Source organism: Caloenas nicobarica, unplaced genomic scaffold (assembly GCF_036013445.1).
Source record: "Caloenas nicobarica isolate bCalNic1 unplaced genomic scaffold, bCalNic1.hap1 Scaffold_85, whole genome shotgun sequence".
NCBI lineage: Eukaryota > Metazoa > Chordata > Aves > Columbiformes > Columbidae > Caloenas > Caloenas nicobarica.
This window is the reverse complement of record NW_027017718.1, coordinates 19,060-43,171: the sequence shown is the minus strand read 5'-3', so window position 1 is coordinate 43,171 and position 24,112 is coordinate 19,060. Positions and strand designations below refer to the sequence as shown.

The window sequence follows — 24,112 nt, the reverse complement described above, 5'->3', positions numbered from 1 at the left end:
GAGACCATAGAGACCGTAGATACCATAGAGACCCATAGAGACCAGAGAGACCATAGAGACCATAGAGACCCATAGAGACCAGAGAGACCATAGAGACCATAGAGACCGGATACATCACCATAGAGACCCATAGAGACCAGAGAGACCCATAGAGACCATAGAGATCAGATACATCACCATAGAGACCATAGAGACCCATAGGGACCCTACAGACCTTAGAGACCCATAGAGACCATAGAGATCGGATACATCACCATAGAGACCATAGAGACCCATAGGGACCATACAGACCATAGAGACCCATAGAGACCATAGAGACCATAGAGACCGGATACATCACCATAGACACCATAGAGACCCATAGGGACCATAGAGACCATAGAGGCCATAGATACCATAGAGAACATAGAGATGGGATACATCACCATAGAGAGTATAGAGACCCATAGAGACCATAGAGATCGGATACATCACCATAGAGACCACAGAAACCATAGAGACCATAGATACCATAGAGACCATAGAGATCGGATTCATCACCATAGAGACTATAGAGACCATAGAGACCATAGAAACCCATAGAGACCGTATACATCACCATAGAGACCACAGAGACCCATAGGGACCATAGAGACCATAGAGACTCATAGAGACCATAGAGATCGGATACATCACCATAGAGACCATAGAGACCATAGAGAACATAGAGAACATAGAGACCATAGAGAGCGGATACATCACCATAGAGACCATAGAGACCCATAGGGACCATACAGACCATAGAGACCCATAGAGACCATAGAGACCATAGAGATCGGATTCATGACCATAGAGACCATAGAGACCATAGAGACCATAGAAACCCATAGAGACCCATAGAGACCATAGAGATCGGATACATCACCATAGAGACCCATAGGGACCCTACAGACCATAGAGACCCATAGAGACCATAGAGATCGGATACATCACCATAGAGACCATAGAGACCCATAGGGACCATACAGACCATAGAGACCCATAGAGACCATAGAGACCATAGAGATCGAATACATTACCATAGAGACTATAGAGACTCATAGAGACCCATAGAGACCATAGAGACCCATAGAGACCATAGAGACCATAGAGACCCATAGAGACCATGCAGACCATAGAGACCCATAGAGACCATAGAGACCACAGAGATCGGATACATCACCATAGAGACCATAGAGACCCATAGGGACCATAGAGACCATAGAGACCCATAGAGACCATAGAGACCATAGAGACCCATAGAGACCATAAAGACCATAGAGATCGGATACATCACCATAGAGACCATAAAGACCCATAGGGACCATAGAGACCATAGAGACCCATAGAGACCGGATACATCACCATAGAGACCATAGAGACCCATAGGGACCATAGAGATCATACAGACCATAGAGACCATAAAGACCCATAGAGACCATAAATACCCATAGAGACCATACAGACCATAGAGATCGGATACATCACCATAGAGACCATAGAGACCCATAGGGACCATAGAGACCAGAGAGACCATAGAGACCCATAGAGACCATAGAGACCGGATACATCACCATAGAGACCATAGAGACCCATAGAGACCATAGAGACCATACAGACCATAGAGACCATAGAGACCATAAAGACCCATAGAGACCATAAATACCCATAGAGACCATACAGACCATAGAGATCGGATACATCACCATAGAGACCATAGAGACCCATAGGGACCATAGAGACCATAGAGACCCATAGAGACCATAGAGACCCATAGTGACCATACAGACCATAGAGATCGGATACATCACCATAGAGACCATAGAGACCCATAGGGACCATAGAGACCAGAGAGACCATAGAGACCCATAGAGACCATAGAGACCGGATACATCACCATAGAGACCATAGAGACCCATAGGGACCATAGAGACCATACAGACCATAGAGACCATAGAGACCATAAAGACCCATAGAGACCATAAATACCCATAGAGACCATACAGACCATAGAGATCGGATACATCACCATAGAGACCATAGAGACCCATAGAGACCATAGAGACCATAGAGACCATAGAGACCCATAGAGACCATAGAGATCGGATACATCACCATAGAGAGTACAGAGACCCATAGAGACCATAGAGATGGGATACATCACCATAGAGACCATAGAGACCCATAGGGACTATAGATACCATAGAGACCATAGAGACTGTATACATCACCATAGAGACCACAGAGACCCATAGGGACCATAGAGACCATAGAGACCCAGAGAGACCATAGAGACCATAGAGACCATAGAGACCCATAGAGACCATAGAAACCATAGAGACCATAGAGACCATAGAGACTCATAGGGACCATAGAGACCATACAGTCCATAGAGACCATAGAGACCAGATACATCACCATAGAGATCCATACGGACCATAGAGACCCATAGAGACCATAGAGATCGGATACATCACCATAGAGACCATAGAGACCCATAGGGACCATAGAAACCATAGAGACCATAGAGACCATAGAGACCCATAGAGACCAGAGAGACCCATAGAGACCAGAGAGACAATAGAGACCATAGAGACCGGATACATCACCATAGAGACCATAGAGACCCATAGGGACCATAGAGACCATAGAGACCATAGATACCATAGAGACCCATAGAGACCAGAGAGACCATAGAGACCATAGAGACCCATAGAGACCAGAGAGACCATAGAGACCATAGAGACCGGATACATCACCATAGAGACCCATAGAGACCAGAGAGACCCATAGAGACCATAGAGATCAGATACATCACCATAGAGACCATAGAGACCCATAGTGACCCTACAGACCTTAGAGACCCATAGAGACCATAGAGATCGGATACATCACCATAGAGACCATAGAGACCCATAGGGACCATACAGACCATAGAGACCCATAGAGACCATAGAGACCATAGAGATCGAATACATCACCATAGAGACTACAGAGACCCATAGAGACCCGTAGAGACCCATAGAGACCATAGAGACCATAGAGACCCATAGAGACCATAGAGACCATAGAGATCGGATACATCACCATAGAGACCATAGAGACCCATAGGGACCATAGAGACCCATAGAGACCATAGAGACCATAGAGATCGAATACATCACCATAGAGACTATAGAGACCCATAGAGACCATAGAGACCCATAGACACTATAGAGACCCATAGAGACCATAGAGACACATAGAGACCATAGAGACCATAGAGACCCATAGAGACCATAGAGACCCATAGAGACCATAGAGACCATAGAGATCGGATACATCACCATAGAGACCATAGAGACCCATAGGGACCATAGAGACCATAGAGACCCATAGAGACCCATAGAGACCATAGAGACCATAGAGACACATAGAGACCATAGAGACCCATAGAGACCATAGAGACCATAGAGATCGGATACATCACCATAGAGACCATAGAGACGCATAGGGACCATAGAGACCATACAGACCATAGAGACCCTAGAGACCATAAAGACCCATAGAGACCATAAAGACCCATAGAGACCATACAGACCATAGAGATCGGATACATCACCATAGAGACCATAAAGACCTATAGGGACCATAGAGACCATAGAGACCATAGAGACCATAGGGACCCATAGAGACCATAGAGACCATAGAGATCGGATACATCACCATAGAAACCATAGAGACCATAGAGACCCATAGAGACCATAGAGACCCATAGAGACCATAGAGAACATAGAGATCGGATACATCACCATAGAGACCATATAGACCCATAGGGACCATAGAGACCATAGAGGCCCATAGAGACCATAGAGATCGGATACATCACCATAGAGACCATAGAGACCCATAGGGACCATACAGACCATAGAGACCCATAGAGACCATAGAGATCGAATACATCACCATATAGACCCATAGAGACCATAGAGACCCATAGAGACCATAGAGACCCATAGAGACTACAGAGACCATAGAGATCGGATACATCACCATAGAGACCATAGAGACCCATAGGGACCATAGAGACCATAGAGACCCATAGAGACCCATAGAGAGCATAGAGATCGGATACATCACCATAGAGACCATAGAGACCATAAAGACCATAGATATCGGATACATCACCATGGAGACCATAGAGAGCCATAGGGACCATAGAGACCATAGAGACCCATAGAGACCATAGAGACCGGATACATCACCATGGAGACCATAGAGACCATAAAGACCCATAGAGACCATAAAGACCCATAGAGACCATACAGACCATAGAGATCGGATACATCACCATAGAGACCATAGAGACCCATAGGGACCATAGAGACCATAGAGACCATAGAGACCCATAGAGACCATAGAGACCATAGAGATCGGATACATCACCATAGAGACCATAGAGACCCATAGGGACCATAGAGACCATAGAGACCATAGAGATAGGATTCATCACCATAGAGACCACAGAGACCCATAGAGACCATAGAGACCATAGAGACCATAGAGACCGGATACATCACCATAGAGACCATAGAGACCCATAGGGACCATAAAGACCATAGAGGCCATAAATACCATAGAGAACATAGAGATGGGATACATCACCATAGAGAGTATAGAGACCCATAGAGACCATAGAGATCGGATACATCACCATAGAGACCATACAAACCATAGAGACCATAGATACCATAGAGACCATAGAGATCGGATTCATCACCATAGAGAATATAGAGACCATAGAGACCATAGAAACCCATAGAGACCGTATACATCACCATAGAGACCACAGAGACCCATAGGGACCATAGAGACCATAGAGACTCATAGAGACCATAGAGATCGGATACATCACCATAGAGACCATAGAGACCATAGAGACCATAGAGAACATAGAGACCATAGAGACCGGATACATCACCATAGAGACCATAGAGACCCATAGGGACCATACAGACCATAGAGACCCATAGAGACCATAGAGACCATAGAGATCGGATTCATCACCATAGAGACCATAGAGACCATAGAGACCATAGAAACCCATAGAGACCATAGAGACCCATAGAGACCATAGAGATCGGATACATCACCATAGACACCCATAGGGACCCTACAGACCATAGAGACCCATAGAGACCATAGAGATCGGATACATCACCATAGAGACCATAGAGACCCATAGGGACCATACAGACCATAGAGACCCATAGAGACCATAGAGACCATAGAGACCCATAGAGACCATGGAGACCATAGAGACCCATAGAGACCATAGAGACCATAGAGATCGGATACATCACCATAGAGACCATAGAGACCCATAGGGACCATAGAGACCCATAGAGACCATAGAGACCCATAGAGACCATACAGACCATAGAGATCGGATACATCACCATAGAGACCATAGAGACCCATAGGGACCATAGAGACCATACAGACCATAGAGACCCATAAAGACCATAGAGACCGGATACATCACCATAGAGACCATAGAGACCCATAGGGACCATAGAGACCATACAGACCATAGAGACCATAGAGACCATAAAGACCCATAGAGACCATAAATACCCATAGAGACCATACAGACCATAGAGATCGGATACATCACCATAGAGACCCATAGAGACCATAGAGACCATAGAGACCCATAGAGACCGTAGAGATCGGATACATCACCATAGAGAGTACAGAGACCCATAGAGACCATAGAGATCAGATACATCACCATAGAGACCATAGAGACCCATAGGGACTATAGATACCATAGAGACCATAGAGACTGTATACATCACCATAGAGACCACAGAGACCCATAGGGACCATACAGACCATAGAGACCCATAGAGACCATAGAGACCATAGAGACCATAGAGACCCATAGAGACCATAGAGTCCATAGAAACCATAGAGACCATAGAGACCATAGAGACTCATAGGGACCATAGAGACCATACAGTCCATAGAGACCATAGAGATCGGATACATCACCATAGAGACCATAGAGACCATAGAGACCATAGAGACCATAGAGACCCATAGAGACCATAGAGATCGGATACATCACCATAGAGACCATAGAGACCCATAGGGACCATAGAGACTATAGAGACCATAGAGACCAGATACATCACCATAGAGACCCATAGAGACCATAGAGATCGGATACATCACCATAGAGACCATAGAGACCCATAGAGACCAGAGAGACCATAGAGACCGGATACATCACCATAGAGACCCATAGGGACCATAGAGACCATAGAGACCCATAGAGACCAGAGAGATCATAGAGACCATAGAGACCGGATACATCACCATAGAGACCATAGAGACCCATAGGGACCATAGAGACCATAGAGACCATAGATACCATAGAGACCCATAGAGACCAGAGAGACCATAGAGACCATAGAGACCCATAGAGACCAGAGAGACCATAGAGACCATAGAGACCGGATACATCACCATAGAGACCATAGAGACCCATAGAGACCAGAGAGACCATAGAGACCATAGAGACCGGAGACATCACCATAGAGACCATAGAGACCCATAGGGACCATAGAGACCATAGAGACCATAGAGACCATAGAGATGAGATACAGCACCATAGAGACCACAGAAACCATAGAGATCACCACAGACACCCTATGGGTCTCTCTGGGTCTCTCTGGGTCCCCATGGGTCTCTCTGGGTCTCTCTGGGTCTCTATGGGTCTCCATGGGTGTCTATGGGTCTCTATGGGTCCCCATGGGTCTCTCTGGGTCTCTGTGGGTCTCTATGGTCTCTATGGGTCTCTATGGGTCTCTATGGGTCTCCATGGGTGTCTATGGGTCTCTGTGGTTCTGTATGGGTCCCTATGGGTCTCCATGGGTCTCTATGGGTCTCTCTGTCTCTCTCTGGGTCCCCATGGGTCTCTCTGGGTCTCTCTGGGTCTCTATGGGTCTCTATGTGTCTCCATGGGTGTCTATGGGTCTCTGTGGGTCTCTATGGGTCCCTATGGGTCTCTCTGGGTCTCTATGGTTCTCTATGATCTCTATGGTTCTCTATGGGTCTCTATGGGTCTCCATGGGTGTCTGTTGGTCTCTGTGGTTCTCTCTGGGTCCCTATGGGTCTCCATGTGTCTCTCTGGGTCTCTATGGGTCTCCATGGGTGTCTATGGGTCTCTGTGGTTCTCTATGGGTCCCTATGGGTCTCCATGGGTCTCCATGGCTCTCCCTGGGTCTGTCTGGGTCCCCATGGGTCTCTCTGGGTCTCTATGGGTCTCTATGGTCTCTAAGGGTCTCTATGGGTCTCCATGGGTGTCTATGGGTCTCTGTGGTTCTCTATGGGTCCCTATGGGTCTCCATGGGTCTCCATGGGTCTCTATGGGTCTCTCTGGGTCTCTCTGGGTCCCGATGGCTCTCTCTGGGTCTCTCTGGGTCTCTATGGTCTCTATGGGTCTCTATGGGTCTCTATGGGTCTCCATGGGTGTCTATGGGTCTCTGTGGTTCTGTATGGGTCCCTATGCGTCTCAATGGGTCTCCATGGGTCTCTATGGGTCTCTCTGGGTCTCTCTGGGTCCCCATGGGTCTCTCTGGGTCTCTATGGTCTCTATGGGTCTCTATGGGTCTTTATGGGTCTCCATGGGTGTCTATGGGTCTCTGTGGTTCTCTGTGGGTCCCTATGGGTCTCCATGGGTCTCCATGGGTCTCTCTGGGTCTCTATGGGTCCCCATGGGTCTCTCTGGGGCTCTCTGGGTCTCTGTGGGTCCCTATGGGTCTCCATGGGTCTCTATGGGTCTCTCTGGGTCTCTCTGGGTCCCCATGGGTCTCTCTGGGTCTCTATGGGTCTCTATGGGTCTCCATGGGTGTCTATGGGTCTCTATGGGTCTCCATGGGTCTCTATGGGTCTCTGTGGTTCTCTATGGGTCCCTATGGGTCTCCATGGGTCTCTATGGGTCTCCATGGGTCTCCATGGGTCTCTATGGGTCTCTCTGTGTCTCTATGGGTCTCCATGGGTGTCTATGGGTCTCTGTGGTTCTCTCTGGGTCCCTATGGGTCTCCATGGGTCTCCATGGGTCTCTATGGGTCTCTCTGTCTCTCTCTGGGTCCCCATGGGTCTCTCTGGGTCTCTATGGGTCTCTATGGTCTCTATGGGTCTCTATGGGTGTCTATGGGTGTCTATGGGTCTCTGTGGTTCTCTCTGGGTCTCCATGGGTCTCTCTGGGTCTCTATGGTCTCTATGGGTCTCTGTGGGTCCCTATGGGTCCCTATAGGTCTCTATGAGTCTCCATGGGTCTCTATGTGTCTCTGTGGTCTCTATGGGTCTCTATGGGTCCCTATAGGGCTCTATGGTCTCTATGGGGCTCTATGGGTCCCTTTGGTTCCCTATGGTGTCTATGGGGCTCTACAGGTCTCTATGGGTCCCTATGGGGCTCTGTGGGTCTTTATGGTCTCTATGGGGCTCTATGGGGCTCTATGGGTCCCTGTGGTCTCTGTGGTCCCTATGGGTCCCTATGGGTCCGTCATGTGTTTCTGTGGGTCTCTATGGGTCTGCCCCACAGGACAACCAGCTCCTGGACGACGCGAAGACTTTGGGCGAGTGCGGCTTCACCAGCCAGACGGCCCAACCGCAGGCGCCCGCCACCGTGGGGCTGGCGCTGCGGGGCAGTGGTGGGTCCGCCCCACACGTGCTCGATTTTGGGATCCCCAAGGGGCATCCCAGTGGGGAACATGTGGGTCTGACCCAGAGATGTGGGGCTGCCCCATAGATGATGGGGGGGGACATTTTGGGGTCCCCATTGGTTATTTTGGGGTCCCCTGGGGATTTTTGGGGGGGTCCCAGGGGGTGTATGTGGGTCTAGGGGGGTTTATTGGGGTCCCAGGGGGTACATATGGGTCTGGAGGTGTATTGGGGGGTCCCCTGACCCCCATTTCCTCCCCCCAAAAGCGTTTGAGGAGCTGTTTGGGGGGGGTCCCCATTGATTATTTCAGGGTCTGGGGGGGTCTATATGGGTCCGGGGGGATTATATGTGGGTCTGTGGGTGTATTGGGGGGTCCCCTGACCCCCATTTCCTCCCCCTAGAGACGTTCGAGGGGCTGTTTTGGGGGGTCCCCATTGACTATTTCAGGGTCCCCACTGATTATTTCGGGGGTTCCCATTGATTATTTCGCGGTCTGGTGGGTTATATGTAGGTCCGGGGGTCTCTGTGGGTCTGGGGGTTTATTGGGGGGTCCCCTGACCCCCATTTCCTCCCCCTAGAGACGTTTGAGGGGCTGTTTTGGGGGGTCCCCATTGACTATTTCAGGGTCTGGGGGGCTCCGTGTGGGTCTGGGCATGTACGGGGGAGTCCCCCTGACTCCGTGTGCCCCCCCAGAGGAGTTCGAGGGGCTGCGCATCGACCCGTTTTCCAGCCCCCGGAGCTGACGGACATCATGCCGTAGGACTGGCCGCCCCTCCTGTGACCACGCCCCCTTCCCGTGACCACGCCCCCTCCGACCCCGCCCACTCTCCCCCGACCCCGCCTGCCAGCCCCCAGGCCACGCCCCCTCCCTTAATCCCCTTCCCTGAGCTGTAGCCCCGCCCACTCCCCCCCGGCTCCGCCCAGCCTTTGACCCCGCCCACCCTTTGACTTCGCCCCGGTCTTGGCCCCGCCCCTTCCCCCGGGTTTGGGGTGGTGGGGGTGTCTTCCTGTTGAGTGACAGGTGTCAATCACGCGGTGCGGGAATCGAGCGGCTCTTGCGTGTTGATTTTTGGGGTCACGACGGAGATGGGAGCTCTGGGGGGGGGGGGGGGTCCCAGGATGATTTAGGGGGGTCCCCAATGTGGGTCCTGGGGGGTTCCCAATGTGGGTCCCAATGGGGGATTTTGGGGGGTCCCCAATATTGGGGGTGGGTCCCAAGAATATTTGGGGGGGGGTCCCCAATATTGGGGGGAGTCCAAAAGGTGTCTGGGGGGGTCCCGATGTGGGTCCTGGCGGGGTTTGAGGGATCTTAGGGGGTCCCCAATATTGGCGGGTGGGTCCCAGAGGGATCATGGGGGGGATTTAAGGGGGTTTTGGGGTCCCAGGGGGCAGATTTTGGGTCCCGGGGGGTTTTTTGGGGTCGTGTCCCCCCCCCCCAAAAATCCCAATAGAACTGAAGCTGCCAAAGCCCCGCCCCCTCCCCAGGCCCCACCCCCCCCCAGACACAACCCAGCGCTGCCATTGGTCGGTTTCTTTATCTCCATAAAACACATGGGAGGGGGGGAAGGCGGCGGGGTTAACAAACCGTGGGCGTGGCCAAGAGTGGGCGTGGCCTGCGGAGGGGGCGGGGCTTCCGGGCTGCAAGAGAAAAAGGGGGTGAGGATGGGTGGTTTTTTTTTTTTAGGGGGGGGGGTGGCAGCCCCATAGATCCTGCCCCACAGATCCTGCCCCACAACCTTCCGGCCGCCGCACAAGAGGCTGCGGGTTCCTCGGCGCCGGCGCGGGACTCTGCCCCCTGGGGGGGGATATGGGTCAGCCCCACAGCGCCGCCCCACGGCACCACACGCCCGGACCCACGGCCGGCTGGCAGCCCCATAGATCCCTCCACCCCCAGCCCCATGGATCCCTCCCCCAGCCCCATAGCCTGCCCCACAGCGCACTGCCAGCCCCATAGATGCCCCCTCCCAGCCCCACATCTGCCCCCCAAGCGCCCCACGACCCCACTAATACGCCCCATACCAAGCGCGGCGCCTGCCCCCCAAGTGTGGGGCGCCTGCCCCATAACCCCCGCTCGAAGCGGCCGAACCAACGCGGCGCCCCATAGATCTGCCCCACAACTAAGCGCAACAGACGCCCCCGTAAGCCCCACAGATCTGCCCCCCACGTAAGAGCAATGCACCCCATGGAGCCCTATGGATCTGCCCCCCAACTGAACAAAACACACACCCCCTGGGCCCCATAGATCAGCCCCCCAAGTAGGGACAACTCACCCCACTGAGCCCCACAGCTCTGCCCCCCAAGTGGGAACGCAACCCATAGGTCTGGACCCCCCGCCCCCCCCCGACTCAGCGCCAACATCCACCGGCCCCATAGATCTGCCCCCCGAGTGCCAACATGACCCACAGCTCTGCCCCCCGAGTGGACACATTCACCCCACACGTCCTGCCCCACGTCCTGCCCCACATCTCCTCACCTCCACCAAGTCCCAGGGGAGCTCCCGTGTCCGGTGTGGGGCACAGATGTGGGGCAGGGGCATGACATGTGGGGCCAGAGCCGCCCACTACGGGGCAGAGACCCCCCCAATCCCCTGTATGGGTCGCAGCCCCCCCCCCATGTGGGTCAGACAGCTGAGGTGCTGAGAAAAGCCTGGTTTTATTGGATGAAGCAGAGAGGCCAAGGCCTGACACCCAGCCCCTGGGAAGGCAGATCCTGTCCCTCACCCATTGCTCAGGGCTCTTCCTGGGGCAGGGGGACGTGGGCTGTGTGATGCTGAGTGAAGGACAACGGTGTGACAGTTCCCAGCCTTCCTGGGGGTGTGCAAGGAGGCCATGAGGTGCCCCCAGTGCCTGAGGACAACGTGTCTCCTCATAGGCCTTGGTGGCAGAGATGGTTGCCATAGCCAAGGGGACAAAGACTTGGGTTCTCTTGGGAACATCCAGCCTTGCCAGTGCCCTTTGCCATCTCCACCACAGGTTGTCCTGCATTGTCCCACAGCTACTTCTGTTTCCCTGCAGGCTGTAGACACCCATCTCGCTTCCTCCCCTTGCTCTCGCCCTTGTATTTCCATACATCAACTGATGTGTCTCCACTCTCATGCCCTGTTCCTTGAAACACAAGGAGGTGGACTGATCTCATGCTCCTTCTGGATGATTTCTCGTACAACAGCAATACCTTTGAGTGACGTTTCTTCCTCCTCATGTCCAGTCGCCATGTTCCAATCTGCGCTGTGTGGCAGTGTTTGTCTCTGTTGTGGAAAGGAGGACCCTGAAAACTACTGACCTGTCAGCCTCTTACCTGTGCCTGGGAAGATCATGGAACAGACCCTCCTAGAAGCTCTACTAAGCCACAAGGAGGACAGGGAGGTGATTCGAGACAGCCAGAATGGCTTCACCAAGGGCAAGTCCTGCCTGACTAATCCAGTGGACTTCTACGATGGAGTAACTACATCAGTGGACAAAGGAAGGGCTATGGATGTCATCTCTCTGGACTTCTGTAAAGCCTTTGACATGGTCCCTCACAACATCCTTCTCTGTGAATTGGAGAGATATGGATTTGATGGCTGGACCATTTGGTGGGTGAGGAAATGGCTTAATGATTGCACCCAGAGAGTGGTGGTCATTGGCACAATGTCTGGATGGCCACTGGTGACAAGCGGTGTCCCTCAGGGGTCCGTACTGGGATCAGTACTGTTTAATATCTTCATCAATGACATAGTGGGATCAAGTGCACCCTCAGCAAATTTGAAGATGACATCAAACTGAGTGGTGTTGCTGACACACCTGAAGGACCGGAAGCCATCTAGAGGGAGCTGGATAAGCTCGGGAGTTGGATCCATGTGAATTTCCTGAGGTTCAACAAGGCCAATCGCAAGGTCTTGCACCCGGGTTGGGCCATCCCTTGGTATCAGTACAGGCTGGGGATGAAGGGATTGAGAGCAGCCCTGATGAGAAGGACTTGGGGATCCAGGTGGGTGAAAGACTGGACAGGAGCCGGCAATGCGCACTTGCAGCCCAGAATGCCAAACATATCTTGGGCTGCATCTAAAGGAGCATGACCAGTAGATCAAGGAGGGGATTCTGCCCCACGCTGGTGAGACCCCACTTGGAGTCCTGCATTCAGCTCTGGACCCTCAGTATAGGAAAGACATGGACCTATTGGAGAGTGTCCAGAGCAAGGTCACCAAGATGATCAGAGGGATGGAAAAGCTCTGCTGCGAGGGCAAGCTGAGAGAGTTGGTACAGTTCAGCCTGGAGAAGAGAAGGCTTCAGGGAGAGCTTATTGACACCTTTCTTTACTGAAGAGAGGCCAATAATAATGATGGGGACAGACTTTTTAGCAGGGCATGTTGTGATAGGACAAGGGATGATGGGTTTGAATTAGAAGATGAAAAATTCAGGTCAGACATGAGGAGGACATTTTTTACGATGAGGCTGATGAAACATAAGCACTGGTTTCCCAGAGAGGTGGTGGGTGCCTCGTCCCTGGAGACATTAAAGGCCAGGCTGGATGGGACTCTGAGCAATGTGGTCTGAGGGAAGATGTCCCTGGTCATGGCAGGGCGGTTGGACTAGATGATCTGTAAAGCTCCCTTCCAACACTCTATGATTCTATGATTCCTACCTCCAACAAAAGATCCACCATCTAGGAAATAACCCTGCAAACATAGGATCATAGAATCATTTGAGTTGGAAGAGACCATTAAGATCATCGAGTCCAACCACAACCTAACTCTAGCACTAAACCACATCCCTAAGAACCTCATCTATACATCTTTTAGAGACCTCCAAGAATGGTGACTCAACCACTTCCCTGGGCAGCCTGTTGCACTGCTTCACAACCGTTTCCGTGAAGAAACGTTTCTTAATATCCATTCTGAACCTTCTCTGGCAGAAGCTGAGGCCCAAAACTGAGCTGAGGATTCGAGTTGTGGCCTCACCAGCGCTGAGTACAAGGGGATGATCGTTGCCCTGGTTCTGCCCACTACACTATTCTTGATGCACGCCAGGAGGCCATTGGCCTTTTTGGCCACCTGGGCACACGCTGGCTCATGTTCAGCTGCTGTCGATCAACGCCCCTGTGGGTGAAGAACCTTTCCCTCATGTCCAACCTAAACCTCCTGTGGCACATCTTACTTCCATTCCCTCCGTTTCTGTCATTGGTCACCAGAGGGAAGAGATCAGTACCTTCCCTTCCTTCTCCCCTCATGAGGAAGCTGTCACGACCATGAGGTCTCCTTTTAGTCTTTTCTTCAGCTCTGATGGTGACAAACCCCTTGCTTTGCTTTCTGAAGCAGAAAGGAGAAGCCATGACCTCCAGGCATTGGGAAGGGGGATCCTGTCCCTCACACACGGCTCAGGGCTCTTCCTGGGACCGTGGGATGTGGGCGTGCAAGGCCGAGGGAAGGACAACACTGGTACAATAACTTGCAGCTTCCCCATGGGGCTGCAAGGAGGCAACGAGGCCCCAGTGCCATGAGGACAATGTCTTCTCCTAGGCCTCAGTGGCAGAGACAACTGCCATGGCCAAGGGGTCAGAGACCTGGGTTCTGTTGATCCCTTCCAGCCTTGCCAGCGCCCTTTGCCACCTCCATCACAAGCTGTTCTACACAGTCCTACACCTGCCCCTCTTTCCCTGCAGGCTGTAGACACCCATCTCTCCCCACCTGCTCTCACCCCAGCATTTCTGCCCCTTCACTGATGTGTTTGCACCCTCGCTGGCTGTTCTTTGGAACACAAAGCCATGGGCTGATCCAGCTCCCTCTGCGTGACCTCTTGCACCACAGCACTGCCCTTCCAGTGACATTTCTTCCTCCTGATATCCAGTCCTCACCTTCCAAGTTGCACTTTTTGATATTTTTTTTCTCTTTCCTGCTTCTTCCCACTATCAAGGAAAGCTCACCCATCTCAGAAAGTTCCCTTCAGGCAGGGAACCCAACCTGTTAGTCTTCTTCTGGTCTTTTACCTGACTGCAGAGAAGTAACCTCACCATGACCTTCTAAATCTCATGACTGCTGCTGCTCTTTCAGCTTCTCTTATAGGCACAACGATGTCCCTGCTGCTGTTCCATCATGTACTCAGGTGGGATGGACATGACAACCCGTCTCCAAGGCCTTTCCTGGGTAGGGCCTGTGGGTACCTTGGCAGAGGTTCTTTCCCAGCCATGTTCCTGCTGCTGGCCTGTCAGCTCCAGAGACAGAACTGACCTCACAGTCCCCTTCACAGCCACACGCTTCTGACTGGATTAGGAGACACTGACACACAGCCGATGTCATAACACACCATACCCATCCCTCAACCTCCTATGGCCCAGGACCTGACCAGATGAATGTATGCTTGTATTATGGAAGTTATCAAATGTATATCCTACTAACGATTTGAGCACATAAACATCCCAGTGCTGCATCCAGGCAGATTCCTCTGGTATGTAACATCCAACATGAAGTGACCTCTAGGCACTGTCTGCCCCACAGGCCTTCATGGAAGCTCAAGGAATGTCTGGTTATTTTTCACTTGGGCTCATCTCACCTCGGGTTCCTGTCACCTCACATACATGATGTGCATGCTAACGGCTCATCTGTTCAACGAAAACCTCCTGTTGCCACTCCCAAGGGATGGGAGGTACCTCAGCCCTAAGGTGTGTCCCCCTGCTCTGTCTTCATCTGAAATGTCCCACGTCATGTGGAACGGACACAGGGATTTCGGTTCAAGAAAGCACATCCCAATGCTGCGTTCACGTGTTTTCCCATGGGATGTTACTCCCAACATGAAGTGACGTCAGGACACCGTCCTTTCAGGAATCCCCTGGAACACCTGATAGTGTTTGTGCTCACTCGGGTTCATGTCAACTCACGTGAATGATGTGCATGTTCGCATCTCATCAATACAATGTAAACACTGAGTGTCCATCCATGCAGGGAAGAAGAGCCTCTGTGAGCTGGGGTGAGAGGCCAGGGTTGGAAATAGTGGTTGTGAAGGGCCAGCGCAGGATGATGCCCTGGGGCATCTTCTGTGGGGTGTCCAATGAACATGGGCACAGAATGGACCCTGCTTTGCTGGTCTTGAAGTCCCTGGCAGGAGGCCTGGCTGTGAAAGGACACTGCTGTGTGCCCAGCCCTGCACACACACACTGTGCAGCTGCACAACGGTGTTTCATCTGTGGGCTGCTTCCTTGGGCATGTTCTTGAGAAAAGCTTTGAAAGAAGACCTAAACCTTCCAGCACTGCCCTCAGGAGATCAGCGTTCTTCATGGAATGCTGTTCTGAGGCCAGCTCTGTCACAGCAGTGCCCATTGCCTGTCCCTGCCTGCGCTCACAGGACTGACACACAGCAGGACGGTGACCAAGCTGCCAGAGCACTCAGGCCTTGCACCAACACAAGGGATGAGAAGGAGAGTGTGGGAGTGGAAGGAGAACACCTCTGGAAAATGAAGTGCTGGTGTTCCCTGGCAGTGCTGCAATGCTGGACTCTTTTTCCGTCCCTCCCATGCACGAAGGAACAACCGCTGCAGCTCCAGAAAGGCCTTGCAGGAAGGACATAGTGAAAAACAATTCACTGCAGGAATCTTTATTTTGTTTGGAGAGAAGGAGAGTACTGTTCCACATTTACACAACCAATGGTTATAAAAGAAAAGCTGACAGTGGTTAGAAAGGGGATGACAAAATTATCACAATAAAAAAACAACCAATAACAACAGAAAATCCAGATGACAGGCTGGGCCTGTTATTAGCTCCATTAAAACTCCTTTGTACAAGCAGATCAACAGTTTATTGCTTCAGAAAAAACAAAGATATGAGTTTCCACAGGGCATCCTTGAGCTCCTGGTTCCTCATGCTGTAGATGAGGGGGTTCACTGCTGGAGGCACCACTGAGTACAGAACGGCCATCACCAGGTCCATGGATGAGGAGGAAATGGAGGGGGGCTTCAGGCAGGCAAATGAACCAGTGCTGATGAACAGGGAGACCACAGCAAGATGGAGGCATGTGGAAAAGGCTTTGTGCTGACGCTGCTCAGAGGGGATCCTCAGCACGGCCCTGAAGATCTGCACATAGGACAGCACAATGAACACAAAACACATAAAAGCTAAGGAAACAGTGACCACCATAAGCCCAAGTTCCCTGAGGTAGGAGTTTGAGCAGGAGAGCTTGAGGATCTGGGGGATTTCACAGAAGAACTGACCCAAAGCATTGCCCTTGCACAGTGGCAGTGAAAATGTATTGGCCGTGTGCAGCAGAGCATTGAGAAACCCAGTGGCCCAGGCAGCTGCTGCCATGTGAACACAAGCTCTGCTGCCCAGGAGGGTCCCGTAGTGCAGGGGTTTGCAGATGGCAACGTAGCGGTCATAGGACATGACTGTGAGGAGACAATACTCTGCTACTGCCAAGAAGGAAAATGAGAACAGCTGTGCAGCACATCCTGTGTACGAGATGGACCTGGTATCCCACGAAGAATTTGCCATGGATTTGGGAAGAATGGTGGAGATGGAGCCCAGGTCAAGGAGGGAGAGGTTGAGCAGGAAGAAGTACATGGGGGTGTGGAGGTGCTGGTCACGGGCTATGGTGGTGATGATGAGGCCGTTGCCCAGGAGGGCAGCCAGGTAGATGCTCAGGAAGAGCCAGAAGTGCAAGAGCTGCAGCTCCTGTGTGTCTGCGAAGGGCAGGAGGAGGAACTGGGTGATGGAGCTGCTGTTGGACATTTGCTTCCGATGGGTATGGAGCACTGTCACAGGAGCAAAAGACAGTGACAAGTTAGGGGAGACTTCTCTGAGCAAAATGAAAGCCATTGCTTATGCACCCTCCCCCTGCTCCACACCCCCTTGTCCTTTTCCAGACCTTCCTTCAGCTCCGTGGCTGAGCCCTGGGTGGTGCTGGCTGGAGGTGCTGTGAGGAGCAGGATCTGTGCCCGCTGGCTGCCCAGGAGTCAGCCCTGCTCTGCAGCAGGGGGTCATGGGAACGGGGGGCAGGGGCCAGTCCTGGGGTTCAGCTGTGTCAGATGGAACCATTCCTGCTGCAGGAGGGCCTGTCAGCATCTGCTCTCCCAGTGATAAGGAACTAGGATTACACAAGGCAGTTTGAGATTTTTGGGTTTTTACAGCTTCCTGCAATTGCCCTGGAGAATGTTCTTCTGACTCAGAAAGCCTCAGCATTTCTGCTCCATGTCTGTGGGTCAGTGCAGATTAGGGGGACCTGGTCTGTTCCATTGTCTTGCTCCAGCTGCCCTGGGCTGGCACCTTTCTGAGATGGAGGCTGATCACACTGCCATGTTACCCTGAACAGCCACCAGGCCCTGCTGAGAGCAGAGGGACCCACCTATGACCATGACAAGTCTCATCCTTTCCTAAGGTCTCAGCACCCCACGTTTAGCCCAGGACACACATGGCTCATTTCACAAACCCAACGGCATTTTCGCTGTTGTAGCATCTCTGTGTTTCTCCATGGGGCTTAAGATAACACTAAGGTGTTATAGCACAGGTTTGCACCCTGGTGGGGAGCTCACAGCTTGGAAGGAAACCTCAAGGATGTAGGGAAGTGTCCTAATAACATCATTTGATTACGGGAGACTCAGCTCATTCCCCAGCCCCACAGACTGCATTGCCCTCAGCCCCACAGGTCAGAGGAAAGCTGGGACAGGTGTTCCCATGGACACAGCTGCAGGAAAGGACCCACAAGATCAGGCTGTGACTCTGCAGCTGAAACTCCCATCCCCAGAGAGCCTGACAGCAAGAACCAGATCACACCAACAGTGACCCAGAGCAGTGGAGCAAGAAGGAAACTGCGGTGAGGGTGGGTGTGAGAGAGGCCAGGGCAGAGGCAGCCGGGCACTCAGACAGCGTCACCCTTCCCCAGCTGTGCAGCCACCTCCCACACACCAGCATTGCCGGGCAGCTGCTCTCAGCCCCTGTGCTCTGCAGAGGGAACTGGAGCTCTGGCTGCACAGGAGCTGCTTCATGCCTTGGAGCCCCCGGCCCTGAGGGCAGAGGCTTTGCTGGGTGGGAGAGGAGGCGAGGGGGCTGCTCACAGGAGGGATCTGCACTGCAGGGGATCATCCGGAGTTTTCTCTGTTCTCCCTCCCATAACAATTCTGGGATTAGTTTCCTCACATTTCTGGTCATTTCCCTGCCGTCTGGAGATTCTCCCGCTGAGAAGTGTTTCCCTATTGATGTCTTTTCCCTATCAGTGCTCACGGACCCCATCCCACGCTCTGTGCCCTCACCCTGCCCCTACAGAAACCTGCCTGTTTGCAGGGCACTGCGTGGGGGCATCTTCCTGTTTGCAGGTTGGGAAACAGGTCAGGTCAGATTGAAGCTTACCGGTCCAGCAAAGGTGATGCAGGTGCTGTCCACAGGCAGAGGGGTGGTGAAGGGATGCTATGAGCCTTCTGGCAGATGTACTGATCACTCAAAGTTGCAGTTCAGGAATCTCAGTGACTTTTTTAACCATGAAGGCTCATTTTCATTTTATCCTTTCCTGCACCCCCCGCCCCTTGGGATAGGAAACTGAAAAGACAGGCTCAGGAAAGCTCCTCATCTTTCTGGTAATCCTTGCATTGATCTTGTCCTTGGGGCATCCCCTCGGAGAAATGCTGGGAGTGAGCTGGAGCTGTGAGCAGCCCTGACCCACACAGCACCCTCTCCACAGCAGAAGGACCCTGCCCTGCTGGGAGTCGCTCCTTCCATCCACGGCTTCTCTCCTCAGTGTTCTTGGGATCTCCCCGGACAGGCTGAGCGCTGACCCTGGCAGGTGGCAGAGTCCCTGCCCCGGCACAGCCCTGGGGTGCAGGGACCCTGCTCTGCAGGACAGCCCTGGGCACCCCTGGGTGCTCACCATCTCTGCAGCCATCCCTGGGAGAAGGCAGCCGTCATGTCCTGTCCCGCTGATGATGCAGCAGGGAAGCCCTGCTCTTAAGCACGTTCTTGTCAATATTAGAGATACTGAGATAGTCCTCCTGAAAAGTCTCATAAACTGTAAGAGGTACCAGCTTTAGGAGATCTTTCCCGGAACTGCAGCTACATTGCCCTGGAGCCAGAGACTTACCATGCTAAGGGCTGTGAAGATTCTTCTCCAAGTGAGCGAGAGCTCTGTCCCCCCACCCCAGATTGTCTTTAAACTTTCTCTGCCTGGCTCCATCCCCTCGGTGCTGCAGGCAGAGCCCTCAGCCCTGCTGCGCTTTGCAGAGGAGCTGCTCCTGGACAGAGCTGTCTCTCTGCAGCGCTGCCGCTTGCCATGAGCTCCCTCTGTCCCAGGAGCCCAGCCCAGCTCAGCAGCACAGGAGCAGCCCAAGGTGGCACTTTCTCTGTCTGCTCTGGGCTCCCTTGTGGTGTTCCTGGGGCTCCAGGGGAGCATCCCATGAAACAGTGTGAAGTAATCAGTGATGTTTCTTCTCTTACCTCTACAGAGACAGTTCCTTCCTGGAGTGGTATTTTTCATATTAGAATTTGCGCATGACAGTCATCTTTTCTTGACCCATCATTAGACAGGACACCAGCAAAGATCTAAATTCTCCAAGCTAGAGGGAAGAATATCTCCAGCTGCATGAATTTAGGTATTTTATTCTGTGTTTGTAGTCCTTGGGCTAGAAAGACATTCAGCAATCTTTTGGCCATGTCATGCCTCTGCTCTGAAGCAAATCCATTGCTCACATGGGCTCTTGGACACTTGGTACCAGGCTTCCTTGTGGTGGTCAGAGGTTTCCTGGTGCCACAGCTGGGGTGGTTCAGCCCAGATGTGAGGCAATGTCCTCAGCCAGGGACCTGACTGGGGGAGCTGGAGCTGTCAGTGTTGCAGACAGAGCTGTGACATGGATGGAATAAACTGCCAAGGCAGGGTGGCAGAAGTCAGTTCATCTGGTCGTCAAGGACAGCAGCCTCCAAGCACAGCTCCAGTCCAGAACAAAACTCAGTCTAGACCTGTAAGGACATTCAAGAGCCACATAATGAGCTGTTTCTACTTCAGGAACAGTTAAAGGAGAAACAAAGACAGCGTGTGGCCATTGATGAATTTAATAAGAGAAAGCGGTGAGAGTCTCTGTGTCCTCTTGTCCTCCATCTTCACCAGCATGTTCTCCCAGGCCACTGTGACATGAGACAGGAATCTGGAGGAAAACAACCAGCAGTGGATGGGGATCAAGTCAGGGGTCACTGGAACTAACACAATCCTGACCAGTCTATGGGACAGGAGGGGCAGCATCCCAGGAGCTGAGACAGCAGGACCATGTCACAGGGAGGCCACTCTCCACCATCTCTGAAAGCTCATGGAGACTGGGGGGACTCCCTGACCACTGGCAGCTCTCACGCAGTGTGTGCACTTTTCAAAAACGGCCAACAGATGAGCAGGGGAACTCAAAACTGTGCACCAGAGCATGTCCACTGGGACCCCATTTCTGGGTGTCTGAAAGAGAAGGTGATGGGGTTTACCCAGGGTCCATTGTGCCTGTCCGCCCTCTTTGCTTTCTGTGAGGAAAGGACAGGATTGTTGGTTGCGGGGAGAACACTAATGGTCTGTTACCTGGAAGTCAGGAAGACATTCATCATCATCCCCTGCAATATTAGAGTGTCCAAGTTAGGATATTATGATCTGTGTCAGTGTGTAAGTAGATGGGTAAAAAGCAATCTGGATGGTTGGGCTTGGAAAGGTGCTATAGGAAGGGAGAAACTTTGCAGTCATGAGGACAGTCAAGCACTGGAATCACAGAATCACAGAATCACAGAATGTTAGGGGTTGGAAGGGACCTCGAAAGATCATCTAGTCCAATCCCCCTGCCAGAGCAGGAACACCTAGGTGAGGTTACACAGGAAGGCGTCCAGGCGGGTTTTGAATGTCTCCAGAGAAGGAGACTCCACAACCCCCCTGGGCAGCCTGTTCCAGTGTTCCGTCACCCTCACTGAGAAGAAGTTTCTTCTCACATGTAAGTGGAACCTCTTGTGTTCCAGCTTGAACCCATTACCCCTTGTCTTACTGTTGGTTGTCACCGAGAAGAGCCTGGCTCCATCCTCGTGACACCCACCCTTTATATATTTATAAACATTTATGAGGTCACCCCTCAGTCTCCTCTTCTCCAAGCTAAAGAGACCCAGCTCCCTCAGCCTTTCCTCGTAAGGGAGATGCTCCACTCCCTTAATCATCTTTGTGGCCCTGCGCTGGACTCTCTCCAGCAGTTCCCTGTCCTTCTTGAACTGAGGGGCCCAGAACTGGACACAATATTCCAGATGAGGTCTCACCAGGGCAGAGTAGAGGGGAAGGAGAACCTCTCTGGACCTACTAACCACCCCCCTTCTAATACACCCCAGGATGCCATTGGCCTTCTTGGCCACAAGGGCACAGTGCTGGCTCATGGTCATCCTGCTGTCCACCAGGACCCCCAGGTCCCTTTCCCCTACACTGCTCTCTAATAGGTCATTCCCCAACCTGTACTGGAACCTGGGGTTGTTCCTGCCCAGATGCAAGACTCTACATTTCCCCTTGTTATATTTCATTAAATTTTTTCCCGCCCAACTCTCTAGCCTGTCCAGATCTCGCTGGATGGCAGCACAGCCTTCTGGCGTGTCAGCCACTCCTCCCAGCTTGGTGTCATCAGCAAACTTGCTGATAGTACACTCAATTCCCTCATCCAAGTCATTGATGAATATATTGAACAGTATTGGTCCCAGAACTGACCCTTGAGGCACTCCATTAGATACAGGCCTCCAACCAGACTCCGCCCCATTGATCACGACTCTCTGGCTTCTCTCCTTCAGCCAGTTTGCAGTTCACCTCACTACCCGATCATCCAGTCCACACTTCCTCAGTTTTGCCGTGAGGATGCTGTGGGAGACGGTGTCAAATGCTTTGCTGAAGTCAAGGTAGACCACATCCACTGCTCTGCCATCGTCAATCCACCTTGTTACGTCTTCATAAAAGGCTATGAGGTTGGTCAAACACGACTTCCCCTTGGTGAAGCCATGCTGACTGTCCCTGATGACCCTCTTATCCTTGATATGTCTTAAGATGGCACCAAGGATAAGGTGTTCCGTCACTTTCCCAGGGATGGAGGTGAGGCTGACCGGTCTATAGTTGCCCGGGTCCTCCTTCTTGCCCTTTTTGAAGACCGGAGTGACATTTGCTTTCCTCCAGTCCTCAGGCACCTCTCCCGTTTCCCAAGACTTGGCAAAGATGATGGAGAGCGGTCCAGCAATGACTTCAGCCAGCTCCCTCAGCACCCGTGGGTGCATCCCATCTGGACCCCTGGATTTATGGATGTCCAGATTGCTTAACTGGTCCCTAACCCAGTCCTCATCAACTGAGGCAGACTCCTCCATTGCCCTGCCTTCCTCTGGGGCCTCAGGGGTACGGGGCTCCTCAGGACAGCCTCCGGCAGAGTAGACAGAGACAAAGAAGGCATTCAGTAATTCTGCCTTCTCTGTATCTTCTGTCACCAGGGCACCCACCTCATTCATCAGTGGGCCTACATTGCCTCTGGTGTTAGTTTTATCTGCCATGTATTTGAAGAAGCTCTTCCTGTTGTCCTTGACCCCTCTCGCCAGGTTTAACTCTAAGGAGGCCTTAGCTTTCCTAGCTGCCTCCCTACATCCTCTGACAACAGCCTTATATTCTTCCCAAGTGGCCAGCCCCTCCTTCCATGATTTGTAAACCCTCCTCTTCCACTTGAGTTTGCCCAGCAGTTCCCTGTTTAACCACGCAGGTCTCCTGGCTCCCCTCCTTGACTTCTTGCGCGTCGGGATGCACTGATCTTGAGCTTGGTAGAAGCAGTCCCTGAAAGTTAACCAACTATCTTGGGCCCCTTTACCTTCAAGCAGCCTTGCCCACGGGATTTCCTCCAGCAATTGTTTGAAAAGGCCAAAGTCGGCCCTGCTGAAGTCCAGGGTTGCAATTCTGCTCGGTATTCTGCTCCCACCACAGGAGATTCTGAACTCCACCATCTCATGGTCACTGCAACCAAGGCAGCCCCACACCTTTACTGATTCGACCAGACCCTCCTTGTTAGCGAGGACGAGATCCAGCAGCGCACCTCTCCTAGTCGGCTCCTCCACCATTTGCATCAGAAAGTTATCGTCAATGCACTGGAGGAACCTCCTAGACTGAGGCTGACTGGCTGAGTAGTCCTTCCAGCAAACATCAGGGTAGTTAAAATCCCCCATAACAACCAGAGCCTGTGACTGTGAGGCCACGCTCAGCTGCCCGTAGAAGGCCTCATCAACATCCTCACTCTGATCTGGTGGCCTGTAATAGACACCCACAACAGTGTCACCCCTGCCAGCCTGCCCCTTAATTCTCACCCACAGACTCTCAACTCACTCCTCAACCGCACCTGGACAGTACTCTATACATTGTAGTTGCTCTCTCACGTAAAGAGCAACTCCACCACCACGCTTGGCTGGCCTGTCTTTCC

At 52.2% G+C, this 24,112-nt stretch overlaps 1 protein-coding gene across 1 annotated transcript in view; it reads left to right on the top strand.

Moving 5' to 3' along the window:
• LOC136002957 (elongin-B-like) overlaps window positions 1–9,625 on the top strand; it is a 148,082-nt gene extending 138,457 nt beyond the window's left edge. Inside the window, 4 exon segments of the mRNA XM_065658193.1 lie at window positions 8,612–8,720; window positions 9,425–9,457; window positions 9,460–9,487; window positions 9,580–9,625. Coding sequence (XP_065514265.1) covers window positions 8,612–8,720; window positions 9,425–9,457; window positions 9,460–9,487; window positions 9,580–9,625 — 216 coding nt within the window.
• The last annotated feature ends 14,487 nt before the right edge of the window (window positions 9,626–24,112 follow it).